The sequence below is a fragment of the Bombina bombina genome, chromosome 5, assembly GCF_027579735.1.
Source record: "Bombina bombina isolate aBomBom1 chromosome 5, aBomBom1.pri, whole genome shotgun sequence".
NCBI classification, from domain to species: domain Eukaryota; kingdom Metazoa; phylum Chordata; class Amphibia; order Anura; family Bombinatoridae; genus Bombina; species Bombina bombina.
Window position 1 is genome coordinate 987,418,681 of NC_069503.1, and position 21,642 is coordinate 987,440,322.

Here is a 21,642-nt window from a genome sequence, read left to right on the forward strand (position 1 = left end):
GGGAGGGACAAGACCAGAACCTAAACGGAAGGCACCACTGCTTGCAAAACCTTTCTCCCAAAAATAGCCTCTGAAGAAGCAAAAGTATAAAATTTGTAAAATTTTGAAAAGGTATGGAGCGAAGACCAAGTCGCAGCCTTACAAATCTGTTCAACAGAAGCATCATTTTTAAAAGCCCATGTGGAAGCTACCGCTCTAGAAGAATGAGCTGTAATCCTTTCAGGAGGCTGTTGTCCAGCAGTCTCATAAGCCAAACGTATGATGCTTTTCAGCCAAAAGGAAAGAGAAGTCGCCGTAGCCTTTTGACCCCTACGCTTTCCAGAATAGACAACAAACAAAGAAGATGTTTGACAAAAATCTTTGGTTGCCTGCAAATAAAATTTCAAAGCACGAACCACGTCCAAGTTGTGCAACAGACGGTCCTTCTTAGAAGAAGGATTAGGACACAGAGAATGAACAACAATTTCCTGATTGATATTCCTGTTAGTAACAACCTTAGGTAGGAACCCAGGCTTGGTACGCAAAACCACCTTATCAGCATGGAAAACAAGATAAGGCGAGTCACATTGTAATGCAGATAGTTCAGAAACTCTTCGAGCTGAAGAGATAGCAACTAGGAACAAAACTTTCCAAGATAAAAGCTTAATATCTATGGAATGCATGGGTTCAAACGGAACCCCCTGAAGAACTTTAAGAACTAAATTTAGACTCCATGGCGGAGCAACAGGTTTAAACACAGGCTTAATTCTAGCTAAAGCCTGACAAAAAGCCTGAACGTCTGGAACATCTGCCAGACGCTTGTGCAACAGAATAGACAGAGCAGATATCTGTCCTTTTAAGGAACTAGCTGACAAGCCTTTGTCCAATCCCTCTTGGAGAAAAGACAAAATCCTAGGAATCCGGTTTTTACTCTAGGAGTAGCCTTGGATTCGCACCAATAAAGATATTTACGCCATATCTTATGATAGATTTTCCTGGTAACAGGCTTTTGAGCCTGAATCAAGGTATCTATGACCGACTCAGAGAAACCCCGCTTTGATAGAATCAAGCGTTCAATCTCCAAGCAGTCAGTTGCAGAGAAATTAGATTTGAATGCTCGAATGGACCTTGAATCAGAAGGTCCTGTCTCAGTGGCAGAGACCATGGTGGAAGAGATGACATGTCCACCAGGTCTGCATACAAAGTCCTGCGTGGCCACGCAGGCGCTATCAAAATCACTGATGCTCTCTCCTGTTTGATTCTGGCAATCTCTGGAAGGAGAGGGAAAGGTGGAAACACATAAGCCAGGTTGAACGACCAGGGTACTGCTAGAGCGTCTATCAGTACTGCCTGTGGATCCCTTGACCTGGATCCGTAACGAGGAAGTTTGGCGTTCTGACGAAACGCCATCAAATCCAATTCTGGTGTGCCCCATAGCTGAACCAGTTGAGCAAACACCTCCGGCTGGAGTTCCCACTCCCCCGGATGAAAAGTCTGACGACTTAGAAAATCTGCCTCCCAGTTCTCTACCCCTGGGATATAGATCGCTGACAGATGGCAAGAGTGAGCCTCTGCCCAACGGATTATTCTTGAAACTTCTATCATCGCTAAGGAACTCTTTGTTCCCCCCTGATAATTGATATAAGCCACAGTCGTGATGTTGTCCGACTGAAATCTGATGAATCTGGCCGAAGCCAGCTGAGGCCATGCCTGAAGAGCATTGAATATCGCTCTTAATTCCAGAATATTTATTGGTAGGAGGGCCTCCTCCCGAGTCCAGAAACCCTGTGTTTTCAGGGAATTCCAGACTGCACCCCTGCCCAGAAGGCTGGCGTCTGTCGTCACTGTAACAAAATCTGGCCTGCGGAAACACATTCCCTGGGACAGATGATCCTGTGACAACCACCAAAGAAGAGAGTCTCTGGTCTCTTGATCCAGATTTATCTGAGGAGATAAATCCGCATAATCCCCATCCCACTGATTGAGCATGCATAGTTGCAGTGGTCTGGAGATGCAAGCGAGCAAACTGAACTATGTCCATTGCCGCTACCATTAGACAGATTACCTCCATACACTGAGCCACTGACGGCCGAGGAATGGAATGAAGAGCTCGGCAGATGGACAAAATCTTTGATTTCCTGACCTCCGTCAGAAATATTTTCATGTCCACCGAGTCTTTTTTTTTTTTTTTACGTACACCTTCCACCCGTGAGATCTTAGAAAAGCCAACACTAAGTCCATGTGAGACTTGGCTAGTTGGAAAGTCGACGCTTGAATTAGAATGTCGTCTAGATAAGGCGCCACTGCTATGCCCCACGGCCTTAGAACCGCCAGAAGGGACCCTAGCACCTTTGTGAAGATTTGTGGCGCCGTGGCCAACCCGAAGGGAAGAGCCACAAACTGGTAATGCTTGTCCAGAAAGGCAAACCTAAGGAATTGGTGATGATCTTTGTGGATAGGAATGTGTAGATACGCATCCTTTAAGTCCACGGTGGTCATATATTGACCTTCCTGGATCATTGGTAGAATAGTCTGAATGGTCTCCATCTTGAAAGATGGGACTCTTAGGAATTGGTTTAGGATCTTGAGATCTAGAATTGGTCTGAAAGTTCCCTCTTTTTTGGGAACCACAAACAGATTGGAGTAGAACCCCTGCCCCTGCTCTGCTTTAGGAACTGGGCAGATCACTCCCATGGTAAAAAGGTCTTCTACACAGCGTAAGAACGCCTCTCTTTTTGTCGGGTTTACAATTGAGAAAGATGGAACCTCCCCCTTAGAGGAGAATCCCTGAAATCTAGAAGGTATCCCTGGGTTACAATTTCTACTGCCCAGGAATCCTGAATGTCTCTTGCCCAGGCCTGAGCAAAGAGAGAGAGTCTGCCCCATACTAGATCCGGTCCCAGATCGGGGGCTTACCCCTTCATGCTGACTTATTGGCAGCAGCAGGCTTCTTGGCCTGTTTACCCTTTTTCCAAGCCTGATTAGGTCTCCAGGTTGGCTTGGATTGAGCAAAGTTCCCTTCTTGCTTTGCAGCAGAGGAAGATGAAGTGGGACCACTCTTGAAGTTTCGAAAGGAACGAAAATTATTTTGTTTGGTCCTTGTCTTATTTGACTTATCTTGAGGGAGGGCATGACCCTTCCCTCCAGTAATGTCTGAAATGATCTCTTTCAGTGCAGGCCCAAATAGGGTCTTACCTTTGAAAGGGATGGACAAAAGCTTAGATTTAGATGACACATCAGCTGACCAGGACTTGAGCCATAACGCTCTACGCACTAAAATGGCAAAACCTGAATTCTTTGCCGCTAACTTAGCAAGATGAAAAGCGGCGTCTGTAATAAAAGAATTAGCTAACTTAAGAGCCTTAATTCAGTCCAGAATATCATCTAGTGGGGTCTCCATCTGAAGAGCCTCTTCAAGAGCCTCAAACCAAAAGGCAGCTGCAGTGGTTACAGGAACAATGCACGCTATAGGTTGAAGAAAACCTTGATGAACAAAAATTTTCTTTAGGAGACCCTCTAATTTTTTATCCATAGGATCAATAAAAGCACAACTGTCTTCAATAGGTATAGTTGTATGCTTAGCCAGAGTAGAAATAGCTCCCTCCACCTTAGGGACCGTCTGCCAAGAGTCCTTTATGGTGTCAGATATGGGAAACATCTTCTTAAAAAACAGGAGGGGGAGCGAACGGAATACCTGGTATATCCCACTCCTTAGTAACAATGTCCGAAATCCTCTTAGGGACCGGAAAAACATCAGTGTAAACCGGAACCTTTAAATATTTGTCCATTTTACACAATTTCTCTATAACTACTATAGGGTCACAATCATCCAGAGTCGCTAAAACCTCCCTGAGCAATAAGCGGAGGTGCTCTAGCTTAAATTTAAATGCCGTCATATCTGAATCTGTCTGAGGGAACATCTTTCCTGAATCAGAAATCTCTCCCTCAGACAGCAAATCCCTCATCCCTACCTCAGAACATTGTGAGGGAATATCGAATACGGCTACTAAAGCGTCAGAAGGCTCAGCATTTGTTCTTAACCTAGAGCTTCTGCGCTTCCCTTGCAACCCTGGCAGTTTAGATAAAACCTCTGTGAGGGTAGTATTCATAACTGAAGCCATATCTTGCAAGGTGAAAGAATTAGATGCACTAGAAGTACAGTACTTGGCGTCGCTTGTGCGGGCGTTACTGGTTGTGACACTTGGGGAGAACTAGATGGCAAAACCTGATTTCCTTCTGTCTGAGAATCATCTAATGGCAAATTTTTATAAGTCAAAATATGCTGTTTGCAATTTATAGACATATCAGTACAAGTGGGACACATTCTAAGAGGGGGTTCCACAATGGCTTCTTAACAAATTGAGCAATGAGTTTCCTCAGTGTCAGACATGTTTAACAGGCTAGTAATGAGGCAAGCAAGCTTGGAAAAACACTTTATTTAATGAAAAAAAAACACAATTTGCAAAAACGGTACTGTGCCTTTAAGAGGAAAAAAAGGCATACACAAACTGCAAAACAGGTTAAAATTGCTTCAAAATTTCCGAAACTTTAACAGTGTACCCACTAAGCTTTAGAAGGATTGCACCACAAGTAAATAAGCAATAAACCCCCAAATGAAAAAAACGGATTGATAAATGACTAAAAACCGGTTAAAACCCCTATTAGCACCTTGCCACAGCTCTGCTGTGGCCCTACCTGCCCTTAGGGAACGATAATATGAGGTTAAAGCTTCAATTAGGTCCTCAGAAGAATATCAGGACCTCTGGAGAAGTTGCTTGCTGCTTGACTGTATAACTAAATGCGCAACTGAGGCGCGAAAATAGGCTCCCCCCCCCCCCCACACACACAGCTCTCTAATCTTCCCCCTCTCACTATTTGGTGCCATTTTTCAAACTTTTGTTTATTTTTAATATATTTTTTTTTTTCTGTAGTGTAGCTGCCCCCCCCTCAATACCCCCCTCCCCCAGATTCCTTTTATAAATACAAATTTAACCCCCATCACCCGCTCCCACCACAGATCATCACCGGCTCCCACCACAACCGGACCGTTTAGATCGCGGGGGCGCGCGTGCACGTAGCCCCGCTCCCGCACGCACCGGGGACTAATCCGGAAGAAGATTCCCAGCGATGGGCCTCCCACCCTCCTCCCTACAGTTGCTCCCACCCACCAACAATCGGCACCATCGCTGGCCAATGCAGAGAGGTCCACAAAGTGGCCCTCTTTGCATCGGTGTGCCAGAAAAGGTATTGCCATGATGCCTCAATATTGAGGCATCACGGCAATACCTTGAAAGCGGCTGGAAGCGATCAGGGTCGCTTCCAGACGCTTTAAACACCTAGGTCGTACAGGGTTAAACCCTGTACGCTTGACGTTAAGGGGTTAAAGCAGACATTAAAGAAACATAAAACCCACAAAAAATGTCTTTCATGATTCAGATAGAGAATCCAAATTATAAAAGTTTCAATTTACTTGTATTATCAAATTTGCTTAGTTCCCATGTTAATCTTTGATGAAGAGATATCTAGATAGGTAGCGTGCACGTGTCTGGAGAACTACATGACAGGAAATAGTGCTGCCATTTAGTGCTCTTACTAAACTATAACATTGTTGAAAAACTGTTGCCATATAGTACTGCAGACACGTGCACGCTCCCGAACTTACCTTCCTGCTTTTCAACAAAGGATAACAAGAAAACAAAGAAACGTTGATACTATAAGTAAATTGGAAAGTTGTTTAGAATTGTATGGTATATCTGAATAATGAAAGATTGTTTTGGGGGTTTATGTCCCTTTAAACACCTGGATGTTTTTTTTTTTGTTTAACCCCTTAACGACCGACGACGTACGCCATATGTCCTGAGGAAAAATACACTTAATGGCGTAGTCGGTCTGGAAAGCAGCTGGAAGTGATCCTGATCGCTTCCAGCTGCTTTACGGTTATTGCAGGATGCCTCGATATCGAGGCATCCTGCAATAACCATTTTTACCCCTCCGGTGCAGAGAGAGCCACTCTGTGGCCCTTTCTGCACCGGCCATCGATGGCCGCATTCGTTGGTGGGTGGGAGCTGAAGTGGGAGGCGGGTGGGAGGCCATCAATGGGTTCCAAGGCAGAGAGGGGGGTGGGATCGGGGGCGCGCATAGACACGCGCAGGGACGGAGGGCGGGCGCGTGCACGGGGAGGGAGCGGGTGGGAACTGCTACACTGCAGAAAATAACAGTTTTGTAAGTGGGAGAAAGGGGGGGGGGGGAAGGGAATGCCCCTTGAAATAAAAAAAGGGATCTGGGAGGAGGTGGGGGGAAGCTACACTACAGAAAAAAAAAAAAAAAAAATCTATTATATAGTAAACTGTGTACTGGCAGACAGCTGCTAGTACCCAATATGGCTCCCAAGAAGGTAGAGGGGGAGGTTAGAGAGCTGTTTGGGGGGTGGGATCAGGGAGGTTGGGGGCTAAGGGGGGACCCTACACAGCAGCATATGTAAATATGCTTAAAAAACAATTGAAATGCAAAGATTCCTTTTATTTTAGTACTGGCAGACTTTCTGCCAGTACTTAAGATGGCGGGGACAATAGTGGGGTGGGGGAGGGAAGGGAGCTGTTTGGGAGGGATCAGGGGGTGTGATGGGTCAGGTGGGAGACTGATCTCTACACTAAAGCTAAAATTAACCCTGCAAGCTCCCTAATTAACCCCTTCACTGCTAGCCATAATACACGTGTGATGCACAGCGGCATTTAGCGGCCTTCTAATTGCCAAAGCCATATATGTCTGCTATTTCTGAACAAAGGGGATCCCAGAGAAGCATTTACAACCATTTGTGCCATAATTGCACAAACTGTTTGTAAATAATTTCAGTGAGAAACCTAAAGTTTGTGAAAAGTTGACTTTTTTTTTTATTTGATCGCATTTAGCGGTGAAATGGTGGCATAAAATATACCAAAATGGGTCTAGATCAATACTTGAGGTTGTCTACTACACTACACTAAAGCTAAAATTAACCCTACAAGCTCCCTAATTAACCCCTGCACTGCTGGGCATAATACACATGTGGTGCGCAGCGTCATTTAGCGGCCTTCTAATTACCAAAAAGCAACGCCAAAGCCATAAATGTCTGCTATTTCTGAACAAAGGGGATCCCAGAGAAGCATTTACAACCATTTTTTACATAATTGCACAAGATGTTTGTAAATGATTTCAGTGAGAAACCTAAAATTTGGAAAAATTTCACTTTTTTTTTTATTTAATCGCATTTGGCGGTGAAATGGTGGCATGAAATATACCAAAATGGGCCTAGATCCATACTTTGGGTTGTCTACTACACTAAAGCTGAAATTACCCCAAAAAGCTCCCTACATGCTCCCTGATTAACCCCTTCACTGCTGGGCATAATACACGTGTGGTGCGCAGTGGCATTTAGCAGCCTTCTAAGTACCAAAAAGCAACGCCAAAGCCATATATGTCTGCTATTTCTGAACAAAGGGGATTCCAGAGAAAAATGTACAACCATTTATGCCATAATTGCACAAGCTGTTTGTAAATCATTTCAGGGAGAAACCTAAAGTTTGTGAAAAAGTGAACAATTTTTTTTATTTGATCGCATTTGGCGGTGAAATGGTGGCATGAAATATACCAAAATGGGCCTAGATCAATACTTTGGGATGTCTTCTAAAAAAAAATATATACATGTCAAGTGATATTCAGGGATTCCTGACAGATATCAGTGTTCCAATGTAACTAGCGCTAATTTTGAAAAAAAGTGGTTTGGAAATAGCAAAGTGCTACTTGTATTTATGGCCCTATAACTTGCAAAAAAAAAAAAGGAAAGAACATGTAAACATTGGGTATTTCTAATTTCAGGACAAAATTTGGAAACTTTTTAGCATGGGTGTTTTTTGGTGGTTGTAGATGTGCAACAGATTTGGGGGGTCAAAGTAAGAAAAAGTGCGTTTTTTTTCCATTTTTTCCTCATATTTAATAAAAAAAATTTATAGTAAATTATAAGATATGATGATAATAATGGTATCTTGAGAAAGTCCATTTAATGGCAAGAAAAACGGTATATAATATGTGTGAGTACAGTAAATGAGTAAGAGGAAAATTACAGCTAAACACAAACACCGCAAAAATGTAAAAATAGCCTTGGTCCCAAACGGACAGAAAATGGAAAAGTGCTGTGGTCATTAAGGGGTTAAAAAAAAAATATGTATGCTTACCTGATAAATTTCTTTCTTTCTGGACATGGAGAGTCCACAACGTCATTCCAATTACTAGTGGCATATTCACTCCTGGCCAGCAGAAGGAGGCAAAGAGCAAGTGTCACTTCCCTTACCCATAACTGGGGTCATACAGCCGAAGGGAAATGGAAAAAGAAGATAACACAAAGGTGTAGAGGTGCCTGAGGTTTAGTAAAAAATTTATGTCTAATCTAAAGGGTGGGGTCGTGGACTTTCTATGTCGGGAACATTTTTTTTTATCAGGTAAGCATAAATTTTGTTTTCTTTCCTAAGACATGGAGAGTCCACAACGTCATTCCAATTACTAGTGGGAACCAATACCCAAGCTAGAGTACACGGAATGAATAGGTAGGGAGAACAAGACAGGTAGACCTAAACAGAAGGCACCACCACTTGAAGAACCTTTCTCCTAAAGGAAGCCTCAGCCGAGGCACAAGTATCAAATTTGTAGAATTTGGAAAATTTATGCAGAGGACCAAGTTGCAGCCTTGCAAATCTGTTCCACAGAAGCTTCATTTTTGAAAGCCCAAGAAGATGAGACAGCCCTAGTGGAATGAGCTGTAAGTCTCTCAGGAGGCTGCTGTCCAGCAGTCTCATAAGCAAAACGAATCATACTTTTCAACCAGAGGGAAAGAGAAGTAGAAGTAGCCTTCTGACCCTTACGCTTTCCAGAGAAGCAAACAAACAGGGCAGAAAACTGGCGAAAATCCTTAGTAGCCTGTAGGTAGAACTTTAGAGCGCGCACCACATCCAAGTTGTGCAACAGACGTTCCTTATGGGAGGAAGGATTAGGACAGAGAGAAGGAACAACAATCTCCTGATTAATATTTCTGTCAGAAACCACCTTAGGGAGAAACCCTAATTTAGTACGAAGGACTGCCTTATCCGCATGAAAAATAAGGTAAGGCGAATGACACTGCAAAGCCGAGTAGTCCGAAACTCTCTGACAAGTAGAGATAGCAATAAGAATCAAATCCTCCCAAAACAACAGATTAATATCTATGGAGTGCATTGGCTCAAACAGAAACTGCTGCTAAACTTTAAGAACACGGTTAAGGCACCAAGGAGGAGCAACAGGTCTAAATACAGGCCTGACAAAAAGAATGAATATCTGGCACATCCGCCAGACGCTTATGTAAAAGAATAGATAGTGCAGAAATCTAAAATTTCAGAGAACTGACTCGCAACCCTTTCTCCAGACCTTCCTGGAGAAAAGACACAATTCTAGGAATCCTGACCCTACTCCAAGAGTAGCCATTTGATTCACACCAATAAAGGTATCAACGCCATACCTTATGGTAAATTTTACGAGTAACAGGCTTGCAAGCCTGAATCATAGTATCAATGACAGATTTAGAAAAACCACGCTTAGCCAGAACTAAGAGTTTAATCTCCAAGCAGTCAGCTTCAGAGAAACGAGATTTGGATGGAGGAATGGACCCTAAGTTAGAAGGTCCTTCCTTAGAGGTAAGAGATGACATCTTCCCTAGGTCTGCGTATCAGATCCTGCGAGGCCATGCAGGAGCTAATAGAATTACCAACGCTCTCTCCTGATTGATACTAGCAATGACTCGTGGAAGGAGCGCAAATGGAGGAAACCGGTATGCTAGACCGAAATCCCAAGGAACCGCCAGAGCATCTATCAGAGCGGCCTGAGGATCTTTTGACCTTGAACCGTACCTTGGAAGCTTGGCGTTCTGCCGAGACGTCATCAAATCAGATCCAAGTCCGGCACCCCCCACCCACTTGAGAGTTAAACTGGAGAACACCTCCGGAATGAGAGCCCACTCCCCGGGATGAAATGTCTGTCTGCTCGGGAAATCCGCCTCCCAGTTGTCCACTCCTGGAATGTGGATGGCAGATAGATAACAATTTTGAGCTTCCACCCACTGAATAATCCGTGCCACCTCCTTCATGGCTAAGGAACTCCGAGTTCCTCCCTGGTGGTTGATATAAACCACTGAGGTGATAATGTCCAACTGGAACCTGATAAACCGGGCTAAGGATAATTGAGGCCAAGCCATCAGAGCATTGTAGATCGCTCTCAACTCCAAGATGTTTATGGGGAGAGCAGACTCCTCCCGAGTGACTTTGGAGACTAAGGGGTTAATCCCTTAGTCTCCAATACTTAGAAGACAAAAGCACTTCCCTGCAATCCAGCTGTCAGGCAGGACGACAGCTCACAAGGTGTGAAAGGACACATACTCCTCACAGAGACCTGTAAAAAAAGAAAGAACAGAGTAACCAACTCTGGCTTTCTATGACGAGGGCAGCAATTGTGTTGGGAAACCAATCAAGGACCACCTCACCAATTCCTAGCTACTTAAAAGCCACCACTACTCTTACTCAAGAGATTGACACAGCTAAACCCAAATCCTTACTTGCAGGGAAACGTACCCAGAAAAGGAAATATATCTTCAGACACCGAACTTCACCTCCTCCATTGACGGAGGCAAAGAGAATGACTGGGGGTTATGGGTAAGGGAAGTGACACTTAACAGCTTTGCTGTGGTGCTCTTTGCCTCCTCCTGCTGGCCAGGAGTAAATATCCCACTAGTAATTGGAATAACGTTGTGGACTCTCCATGTCTTAGGAAAGAAATAGTGCTTTGTCCCTCACTTTATAGAGGCCAAATGCAAAATCTATAATCTAGGTTTTCAAATGCTGCAAACTGAATATAGCAGCTGATTTGCAAAATTTCATAATTGCTTTTTGGCCTCTTAAGGAGTGTAGGACAAACTATTTCTACACAAAAACAAGGAGGTATTTAAAATATTTTTAAGGCACAAGGTGGTAAAACCAAATATCTGATTTTTGACTATGTACTAACATAAATATTATTGTATTAGTGAAAATGATCATTATATAGGTTATAGATATTATCTAACAAGCAAGAGACTGTTACCAGCAAAGGAACAGAAGTGTGCTCTATATAAAATAGAACCCATAAGGAACATATAATTAAGTTAGTAAATAGTACCTCTGCAGTTCCTCTACGATGAGGTCCAGCACTGTGCGCATGATGAGCAGAGAAGTGGGTGAAGCCAGATCACAAAGCTGGATACAGATCCGTCTAAGCATGTGCTGTAGAGGCTGACAAGAAGTCCCAGAGAGGGCCCTCACAATATCTTGCAGCAGCTTGGAATGCACATGCAGGTGTATGCTCCACAACTTTCTGGTATTTAGAGCTACAGCCACATCCTGAGAAACAATCGGCTGGAAAAAAAAAGAAAGAGTAACAGACAGTTCAAATTACAATATAAATGGTCAAGCAGATTACTAATCCACTAAAGGAACAGCTCCTCTTCTCATTCAGTATAATTTGACATGATATGATTAAGGTCTTGAGACCAAAATGTTGTCAGTCTATGATACTTTGGATGTAATACAATTATATTGAATGAGAAGAGGAGTGCTGCTGTCCTTTTGTGGATTTGCTAGTAAAAAGTAATCTGCTAGATTTGAAGCCATTTGAATAGGCTTGCTAGTTAATTATTTTAACTCGATTTTCAGTAAATGGCCCATGCTGATTTCAATGTTTATGTAATGCAAATAAGCAGACTCCTATAACTCAACCTAAACATATAAAGGCATCTCCCAGGATTGTTTCATATAACTGAAATTTGGTGTACTTATACAGCTATACTGTCGACCGTCATTACATTTGGCTGTATGTGGTTTAGTGTTATTTTTACAACTAAATTACTGGTAACAGTGCAATTGAAAGGCCAAACTTGAACAGTAGCACAAGTTTTATACATTTTCTGCAGTTATCAATAGCTTACAATGATACATGGCTCCAATGGGTAGACCATAATTTATACAATTCATTTATACAGGGCTACAAATAATGTATTTAACTAAAATTGGTGATAAATATTACCTGAGTAGTCTGCATAGGAAGAGGTAAAGGTAGGAGCTCAGATAATATGATAAGTCCACTGAAAACCCCTTCAGGGACTTTTAAGATGGAGATGAGGACTTCTTTGAGCATCAGTGACCATGTATTATTGGCAAGTGTCTCTTCAGACATGGTGAGCTGCTCATTAACACCTTGAGTAAATGTCAATAAGATGTCTATGATATCATTTTGGATTCTTTGTTCCTCCCCATCCAGTCTTCCTGAAAGGGGGATAGAGCACAGAAGCATGTGCAAAGTGACCAACGTTGACGGGACTCTCATGTCTTTAAACTCAAATGAGCCACCTCGCATGAGTTCAGTTAACATAGTCTTGAGCAAGGAGAGGGTGCAGCGAGCCACAGATATGGTGATAGCTCTGTATAGTGTGGTTCCCAAATTAACATGAAGCCTCCATGGCTGGATGAGAATACCGTTCATTTTTTGCAAAATACGTATAAAAGTGTCCAGGCCTTCTGCAGAAAAAAGTTGAATGACGGCAAGGTTCCATTTTAAATCTTTCTGTTGACCTGTAATTTCAAAAATAGGTCAGAATCAAGATTTATGTGCCAAGGCATACACATGGACTTTGAGAAACTGAAGATGGTCTGTAAGGGTACTAAAGTAGTGGTGAGGAAATCTAAAAGTACATTAGAGGAAGTGTAGAGCTATGATATATTAGAAATAAGTGATTATAAAAAACAGGATTGAAAATATTTCATAAAGCTTTTTATTCCAGAGAGATATGCAAACCCTCATGTTGTCCAAGAACAAATAAATACAGCATTCTTTTTATACCAACTTCCTGCTTTTCTGCAATGGATAATTCAGTTTGATTAAATCCTGTTTTTAGACTCGTGTCTTAATAAGCTCGTATTTTAAAAATATTTATGTAGAAAAAAAATAAAATACCACTTTATATAATTTATTTACCTCCTACAGAAGATGGGGGGCAAGCAACATGACAAAGGATTCTTAAAGCAGTCAGAAGTCCTACACCTTCCGGTGCCATCAAGTTGTCCAGATTCTGCAGGGGTAAAATGGATAAAATGAAATATACTTTAAAAGGGAAAGCACAGAACTCAGCAAATATGTTCAAAATCTACAAGTCAGCCCATACATTTAGAGAAACCATCACTATGATAGCAGCCAGTGGAGGGCAACCATGGGTGTCTTGGGGACTCTGAACCAAGGTGCCAGGGTCTAATTTTAAGACGCTTGTGGCTCTTGTATTGGCATACAATTGCTATGAAGGATGTGCAACAAAAACATACAATTACAGTTCCTGACATCATTACTTTACCTGTTTAATATAATCAACCAGGCCAGGGATGCAATTTATCTCAAACCGAAAACTTTTTAATGGTTCCAACCATTTGGCTAGTTCTGTGTAGAAAAAAATGTAAATAACAAATAAAAAAATGTGAACACTATATGAACTGGTTGTTAGAAAAGTGCTAAAAAGGAAATTTATGCTTAACTGATAAATTTATTTCTTCTACGATATGACGAGTCCATGGATTTCATCCTTACTTGTGGGGTATTAACCTCCTGCTAGTAGGAAGTGGCAAAGAGCACCAACTCCAGTCATTCGGCCGAAGTTAGGAAGAGAAAGGAAAAGCCAAAGGTGCAGAGGTGACTGAAGTTTAACTAAAATACAATATATACCTGTCTTAAAAATGACAGGGTGGGCCGTGGACTCGTCATATCGTAGAAGAAATACATTTGTCAGGTAAGCATAAATTTCCTTTTCTTCTACAAGATATGACGAGTCCACGGATTTCATCCTTACTTGTGGGATACAATACCAAAGCTACAGGACACGGATGAAAGGGTGGGACAAGACAGGAACCTAAAAGGAAGTCACCACTGCTTGAAGAACCTTTCTCCCAAAAACAGTTTCAGAAGAAGCAAAAGTATCAAATTTGTAAAATTTGGAAAAAGTGTGAAGAGACCACCAAGTCGCAGCCTTGCAAATCTGTTCAATAGAAGCATCGTTTTTAAATGCCCATGAGGAAGCCAAAGCCCTAGTAGAATGAGCCGTAATTCTTTCAGGAGGCTGCTGTCCAGCAGTCTCATACGCCAGACGGATGATACTCTTCAACCAAAAAGAAAGAGAGGTAGCCGTAGCCTTCTGACCCCTACGCTTTCCAGAAAAAACTATGAATAATGAAGATGATTGACGGAAATCCTTAGTTGCCTGCAAGTAAAACTTCAGTGCATCGACCACATCCAAGTTATGCAACATACGCTCCTTCTTAGAAGAAGGGTTAGGACATAATGAAGGAACAACAATTTTCTGATTAATATTCTTATTAGAAACAACCTTAGGAAGGAAACCAGGTTTGGTACGTAAAACCACCTTATCAGAATGGAAGATAAGATGAGGCGAATCACATTGTAACGCTGAAAGCTCCGAAACTCTACGAGCAGAAGAAATAGCAACCAAAAATAAAACATTCCAAGATAACAACTTAATATCTATGGAATGCATGGGTCCAAACGGAACCCCTTGAAGAACATGAAGAACTAAATTCAAACTCCAGGGTGGAGCAATTGGTCTAAACACAGGTTTAATTCTGGTTAGAGCCTGACAAAAAGACTGAACGTCTGCCAAACGTTTGTGTAGTAAAATTGACAAAGCAGAGATTTGTCCCTTTAAGGAACTCGCTGATAACCCTTTCTCCAATCCTTCTTGGAGAAAAGACAGAATCCTGGGAATCCTAACTCTACTCCATGAGTAGCCTTTGGATTCACACCAAAAAAGATATTTACGCCATAATTTATGATAGATCTTTCTAGTGACAGGCTTACGTGCCTAAATGAAAGTATCAATGACCGAATCAGAGAACTCCCACTTAGATAAAATCAAGCGTTCAATCTCCAAGCAGTCAGTTGCAGAGAAACTAGATTTGGGTGTTGGAAGGGTCCCTGAATGAGAAGGTCCTGCCTCAATGGAAGCTTCCATGGCGGCAGAGAGGACATGTCCACTAGATCGGCATACCAAGTCCTGCAAGGCCACGCAGGCGCGATTAGAATTACTGAAACCCTCTCCTGTTTGATCTGAGCAATCACCCGGGGCAGGAGAGCAAACGGTGGAAACACATAAGCTAGGTTGAACGACAAAGGCACTGCCAAGGCATCTATCAGTTCGGCCTGAGGATCCCTTGACCTGGAAACGTATCTTGGAAGCTTGGCATTCTGACGAGATGCCTTCAGATCCAACTCTGGTCTGCCCCATCTGAGGATCAGAGTGACAAAGACCTCCGGATGGAGTTCCCACTCCCCCGGATGAAACGTCTGTCTGCTTAAAAAGTCAGCTTCCCAGTTGTCCTGGGATGTAGATTGCTGACAGATAACAAGAGTGAGCCTCCGCCAACCGAATTATCTTGGATACTTCTATCATCGCTAAGGAACTCCTTGTTCCTCCCTGATGATAGATGTAAGCTACCGTCGTGATGTTGTCCGACTGAAAGCGAACGAATTTGGCCAAAGCCAACTGAGGCCACGCCCGAAGCGCATTGAATATTGCTCTTAATTCCAGAGTATTGATTGAAAGAAGTGACTCCGACTGAGTCCACACACCCCGAGCCTTCAGGGAATTCCAGGCCGCACCCCAACCTAGAAGGCTGGCGTCCATCGTTAATATCACCCATGAGGGTCTGCGGAAGTACGTCCTTTGGGACAGATGATCCTGAGACAACCACCAAAGAAGAGAGTCTCTTGTCTCCTGATCCAGATCTATCTGAGGAGACAAATTTGCATAATCTCCATTCCACTGTCTGAGCATGCTCAGCTGTAATGTTCTGAGATGAAAACGAGCAAACGGAATGATGTCCATTGCCGTCACCATCAATCCAATTACCTCCATGCACTGAGCCACTGAAGGCCGAGGATTGGACTGAAGGGCTCGGCATATGTTCAGAATCTAACTTTCTGACCTCTGTCAAGAAAATTTTCATGGGTATGGAATCTATTAACGTTCCCAGGAAGGGAACCCTGGTCTGTGGAATTAAAGAACTCTTTTCTAGATTCCCCTTCCACCCGTGAGTCCTCAGAAAGGACAGAACCATGTCTGTATGAGACTTTATCAGATGGTAAGACGCCTGGATCAGAATATCGTCCAGATAAGGCGCCACTGCAATGCCCCGCGGTCTGAGAACCGCCAGAAGGGACCCTAGAACCTTTGCGAAGATCCTGGGTGCTGTGGCCAACCCGAAGGGAAGAGCCACGAACTGAAAATGTTTGTCCAGGAAGGCAAACCTTAGGAACTGATGATGATCCCTGTGGATAGGAATATGAAGGTATGCATCCTTCAAGTCCACGGTAGTCATATATTGACCCTCCTGGAATCAATGGCAGAATTGTTTGAATAGTCTCCATTTTGAAGAAAGGAACTCTGAGAAACTTGTTTAGACTCTTTAGATCTAAAATGGGTCAAAACGTGCCCTCTTTTTTAGGAACCATGAAAAGATTTGAGTAAAACCCCTGTCCTGTTGTTCTGATATAACAAGTCTCCCCAGAAGTAAAGGGCTGAACATACCTCAATGCTGCTTGTAGCATGACACCGTTCTCCACACTGAAGATTTTTCTTGCACTACCTTCAGAAGCTCTGTGGGAACCAGAATGGATCTTAGATAACATTTGCTAAGATCATCAACATCAGGGCAGAAAAAATAAATGTCTCCATTCCTCTTGAGAATCCAGACTGACTATTTCTCCCTGAGGAAAATAGTACTCACTGGTACCATTTTAAAATAAAAAAATTCTTGATTGAAGAATCTAAAACTAACACCTCACTTTACCTCTTCCTATTACTAACACAGGCAAAGAGAATGACTGGGGGTGGAGGGAAGGGAGGAGAGATATATATATATATATATATATATATATATATAGCTCTGCTGTGGTGCTCTTTGCCACTTCCTGGTTAATATCCCACAAGTAAGGATGAAATCCGTGGACTCGTCATATCTTGTAGAAGAAATAAGCAACATTTTAAAGCAGGGAACATCAGATATCTGATTAACTCATGTCGTACAAAGCCAGACAATCCAATGAGTCATTAAAGGGACAGTAAAGTAAAAATTAAACTTTCATGATTCAGATAGGGCATGCAATTTTAAACAACTTTCCAATTTTCTTTTATCATCAAATTTGCTTTGTTCTCTTGGTATTCTTGTTGAAAGCTAAACCTAGGTATGCTCAAAGCTAGACAGTGCTAGTCCATGTGTACCACATAGATAACAGTGTGCTCCCTCCCATAGAGTTATTTATGTGTCAACACTGATTGGCTAAAATGCAAGTCTGTGAAAAGAAGTGAAAAAGGAGGCAGTCTGCAGAAGCTTAGATACAAAGTAATCACAGAGGTAAAACGTGTATTAATATAACAGTGTTGGTTATGCAAAACGGGGGAATGGGTAATAAAGGGATTATCTATTTTTTTAAACATTAAAAATTCTGGAGGAGACTGTCCCTTTAAGCCTGTGATGCCTTAATGGACAGTACACATGTTGAGATTTTAGTAGAAAATGTTAAGTTAAACATAGTAACAACTTTGCATTATATTTTTGTTATTTTGTCACCTATTTCATGTAATTTGAATCGCAAAATTTTCTAATTCTCAAAACTGAAAAAAGCACACAGTAGACGTATCTAGGCTAACCCCACTACATATATTTTCCTAATACACTTTAATAGATTCCTAATACACTTTAACAGATAAGAACTGCAAAAACATAATTTATGCTTACCTGATAAATGTATTTCTCTTGTGGTGTATCCAGTCCACGGATCATCCATTACTTGTGGGATATTCTCCTTCCCAACAGGAAGTTGCAAGAGGATCACCCACAGCAGAGCTGCTATATAGCTCCTCCCCTCACTGCCATATCCAGTCATTCGACCGAAACAAGCCGAGAAAGGAGAAACCATAGGGTGCAGTGGTGACTGTAGTTTAATTAAAATTTAGACCTGCCTGAAAAGGACAGGGCGGGCCGTGGACTGGATACACCACAAGAGAAATAAATTTATCAGGTAAGCATAAATTATGTTTTCTCTTGTTAAGTGTATCCAGTCCACGGATCATCCATTACTTGTGGGATACCAATACCAAAGCTAAAGTACACGGATGATGGGAGGGACAAGGCAGGATTAAGCGGAAGGAACCACTGCCTGTAGAACCTTTCTCCCAAAAACAGCCTCCGAAGAAGCAAAAGTATCAAATTTGTAAAAAGTATGAAGGGAAGCCACAGCTCTAGTAGAATGAGCTGTAATCCTTTCAGGAGGCTGCTGTCCTGCAGTCTCATAGGCTAAACGGATTATACTCCGAAGCCAAAAAGAAAGAGAGGTTGCCGAGGCCTTCTGACCTCTCCTCTGTCCAGAGTAAACAACAAACAGGTTAGATGTTTGGCAAAAATCTTTAGAAGCCTGTAAGTAAAACTTCAAGGCACGGACTACGTCTAGATTATGCAAAAGATGTTCCTTCTTTGAAGAAGGATTAGGACATAATGATGGAACAACAATCTCTTGATTGATATTCTTGTTAGAAACCACCTTAGGTAAAAACCCAGGTTTTGTACGCAGAACAACTTTATCTGAATGAAAGATCAGATAAGGAGAATCACAATGTAAGGCAGATAACTCCGAGACTCTTCGAGCCGAGGAAATAGCCATCAGAAAAAGAACTTTCCATGAAAGAAGTTTGATATCAATAGAATGAAGGGGTTCAAACGGAACCCCTTGAAGAACTTTAAGAACCAAGTTTAAGCTCCATGGAGGAGCAACAGGTTTAAACACAGGCTTAATTCTAACAAAAGCCTGACAAAATGCATGAACGTCTGGAACTTCTGCCAAACGCTTGTGTAAAAGAATAGACAGAGCAGAAATCTGTCCCTTTAAAGAACTAGCTGATAATCCTTTGTCCAAACCCTCTTGGAGGAAGGACAATATCCTAGGAATCCTAACCCTACTCCATGAGTAATTCTTGGATTCACACCAATGAAGATATTTACGCCATATCTTGTGGTAAATTTTCCTGGTGACAGGCTTTCGTGCCTGCATTAAGGTATCAATTACTGACTCGGAGAAGCCACGCTTTGATAGGATCAAGCGTTCAATCTCCATGCAGTCAGTCTCAGAGAAAGTAGATTCGGATGATTGAAAGGACCTTGTATTATAAGGTCTTGTCTCAGAGGCAGAGTCCATGGTGGAAAGGATGACATGTCCACTAGGTCTGCATACCAGGTCCTGCGTGGCCACACAGGCGCTATCAATATCACCGATGCTCTTTCCTGTTTGATTTTGGCAATCAGACGAGGGAGCAGAGGAAACGGTGGAAACACATAAGCCAGGTTGAAGAACCAAGGCGCTGCTAGAGCATCTATCAGTGCCGCTTCTGGGTCCCTGGACCTTGATCCGTAACAAGGAAGCTTGGCGTTCTGGCGAGACGCCATGAGATCCAATTCTGGTTTGCCCCAACGGAGAACCAATTGAGCAAACACCTCCGGATGGAGTTCCCATTCCCCCGGATGAAAAGTCTGACGACTTAGAAAATCCGCCTCCCAGTTCTCTACACCTGGGATATGGATCGCTGACAGGTGGCAAGAGTGAGTCTCTGCCCAGCGAATTATCTTGGAGACTTCTGACATCGCTAGGGAACTCCTGGTTCCCCCTTGATGGTTGATGTAAGCCACAGTCGTGATGTTGTCCGACTGAAATCTGATGAACCTCAGTGTTGCTAGCTGAGGCCAAGCCAGAAGAGCATTGAATATTGCTCTTAACTCCAGAATATTTATTGGGAGGAGTTTTTCCTCCTGAGTCCATGAACCATGAGCCTTCAGGGAGTTCCTGACTGCACCCCAACCTAGAAGGCTGGCATCTGTTGTTACAATTGTCCAATCTGGTCTGGAAAGGTCATACCCTTGGACAGATGGGCCCGAGATAACCACCAGAGAAGAGAATCTCTGGTTTCCTGATCCAGATTTAGTAGAGGGGACAAATCTGTGTAATCCCCATTCCACTGACTGAGCATGCATAATTGCAGCGGTCTGAGATGCAGGCGCGCAAATGGCACTATGTCCATCGCCGCTACCATTAAGCAGATTACTTCCATGCACTGAGCAACCGTGGGGCGCGGAATGGAGTGAAGAACACGGCAAGCATTTAGAAGTTTTGATAACCTGGACTCCGTCAGGTAAATTTTCATTTCTACAGAATCTATTAGAGTCCCTAGGAAGGAAACCCTCGTGAGAGGAGATAGAGAACTCTTTTCTTCGTTCACTTTCCACCCATGCGTCCTCAGGAATGCCAGAACTATCTCTGTATGAGATTTGGCAATTTGAAAGCTTGACGCCTGTATCAGGATATCGTCCAGGTAAGGAGCCACCGCTATGCCTCGCGGTCTTAGGACCGCCAGAAGTGAGCCCAGAACCTTTGTAAAAATTATTGGGGCTGTAGCCAACCCGAATGGAAGAGCTACAAATTGGTAATGCCTGTCTAGAAAGGCAAACCTCAGGAACTGATGATGATTCTTGTGAATCGGAATGTGAAGGTAGGCATCCTTTAAGTCCACTGTGGTCATGTACTGACCCTCTTGGATCATGGGTAAAATGGTTCGAATAGTTTCCATCTTGAATGACGGAACTCTGAGGAATTTGTTTAGGATCTTTAAATCCAAAATTGGTCTGAAGGTTCCCTCTTTTTTGGGAACCACAAACAGATTTGAATAAAACCCCTGTCCTTGTTCCGTCCGCGGAACTGGATGGATCACTCCCATTACAAGGAGATCTTGTACGCAGCTTAGGAATGCCTCTTTCTTTATCTGGTTTGCAGATAATCTTGAAAGGTGAAATCTCCCTTGTGGAGGAGAAGCTTTGAAGTACAGAAGATATCCCTGAGATATGATCTCCAACGCCCAGGGATCCTGAACATCTCTTGCCCACGCCTGGGCGAAGAGAGAGAGTCTGCCCCCTACTAGATCCGTTGTCGGATAGGGGGCCGCTCCTTCATGCTGTCTTAAAGGCAGCAGCAGGCTTTCTGGCCTGCTTGCCCTTGTTCCAGGACTGGTTAGGTTTCCAGGCCTGCTTGGATTGAGCAAAAGTTCCCTCTTGTTTTGAAGCAGAGGAAGTTGATGCTGCACCTGCCTTGAAATTTCGAAAGGCACGAAAATTAGACTGTTTGGCCTTTGATTTGGCCCTGTCCTGAGGAAGGGTATGACCCTTACCTCCAGTAATGTCAGCAATAATTTCTTTCAAACCTGGCCCAAATAAGGTCTGCCCCTTGAAAGGAATGTTGAGTAATTTAGACTTTGAAGTCACATCAGCTGACCAGGATTTGAGCCATAGCGCCCTACGCGCCTGGATGGCGAATCCGGAATTCTTAGCCGTTAGTTTAGTCAAATGAACAATGGCATCAGAAACAAATGATTAGCTAGCTTAAGAGTTCTAAGCTTGTCAACAATTTAAGTCAATGGAGCTATATGGATGGCCTCTTCCAGGGCCTCAAACAAGAATGCCGCCGCCGCAGCAGTGACAG

General features: G+C 42.9%; 1 protein-coding gene across 1 annotated transcript in view; it reads right to left on the reverse strand.

Moving 5' to 3' along the window:
- VIRMA (vir like m6A methyltransferase associated) overlaps positions 1-21,642 on the reverse strand; it is a 191,366-nt gene that overhangs the window by 83,891 nt on the left and 85,833 nt on the right. The window contains exons 11-14 of the mRNA XM_053715207.1: positions 13,412-13,494; positions 13,042-13,135; positions 12,094-12,638; positions 11,191-11,426 (exon numbers count right to left, since the gene is read on the reverse strand). Of these exons, the coding sequence (XP_053571182.1) occupies positions 11,191-11,426; positions 12,094-12,638; positions 13,042-13,135; positions 13,412-13,494 (958 nt within the window). The remainder of the gene's footprint in view (positions 1-11,190; positions 11,427-12,093; positions 12,639-13,041; positions 13,136-13,411; positions 13,495-21,642) is intronic.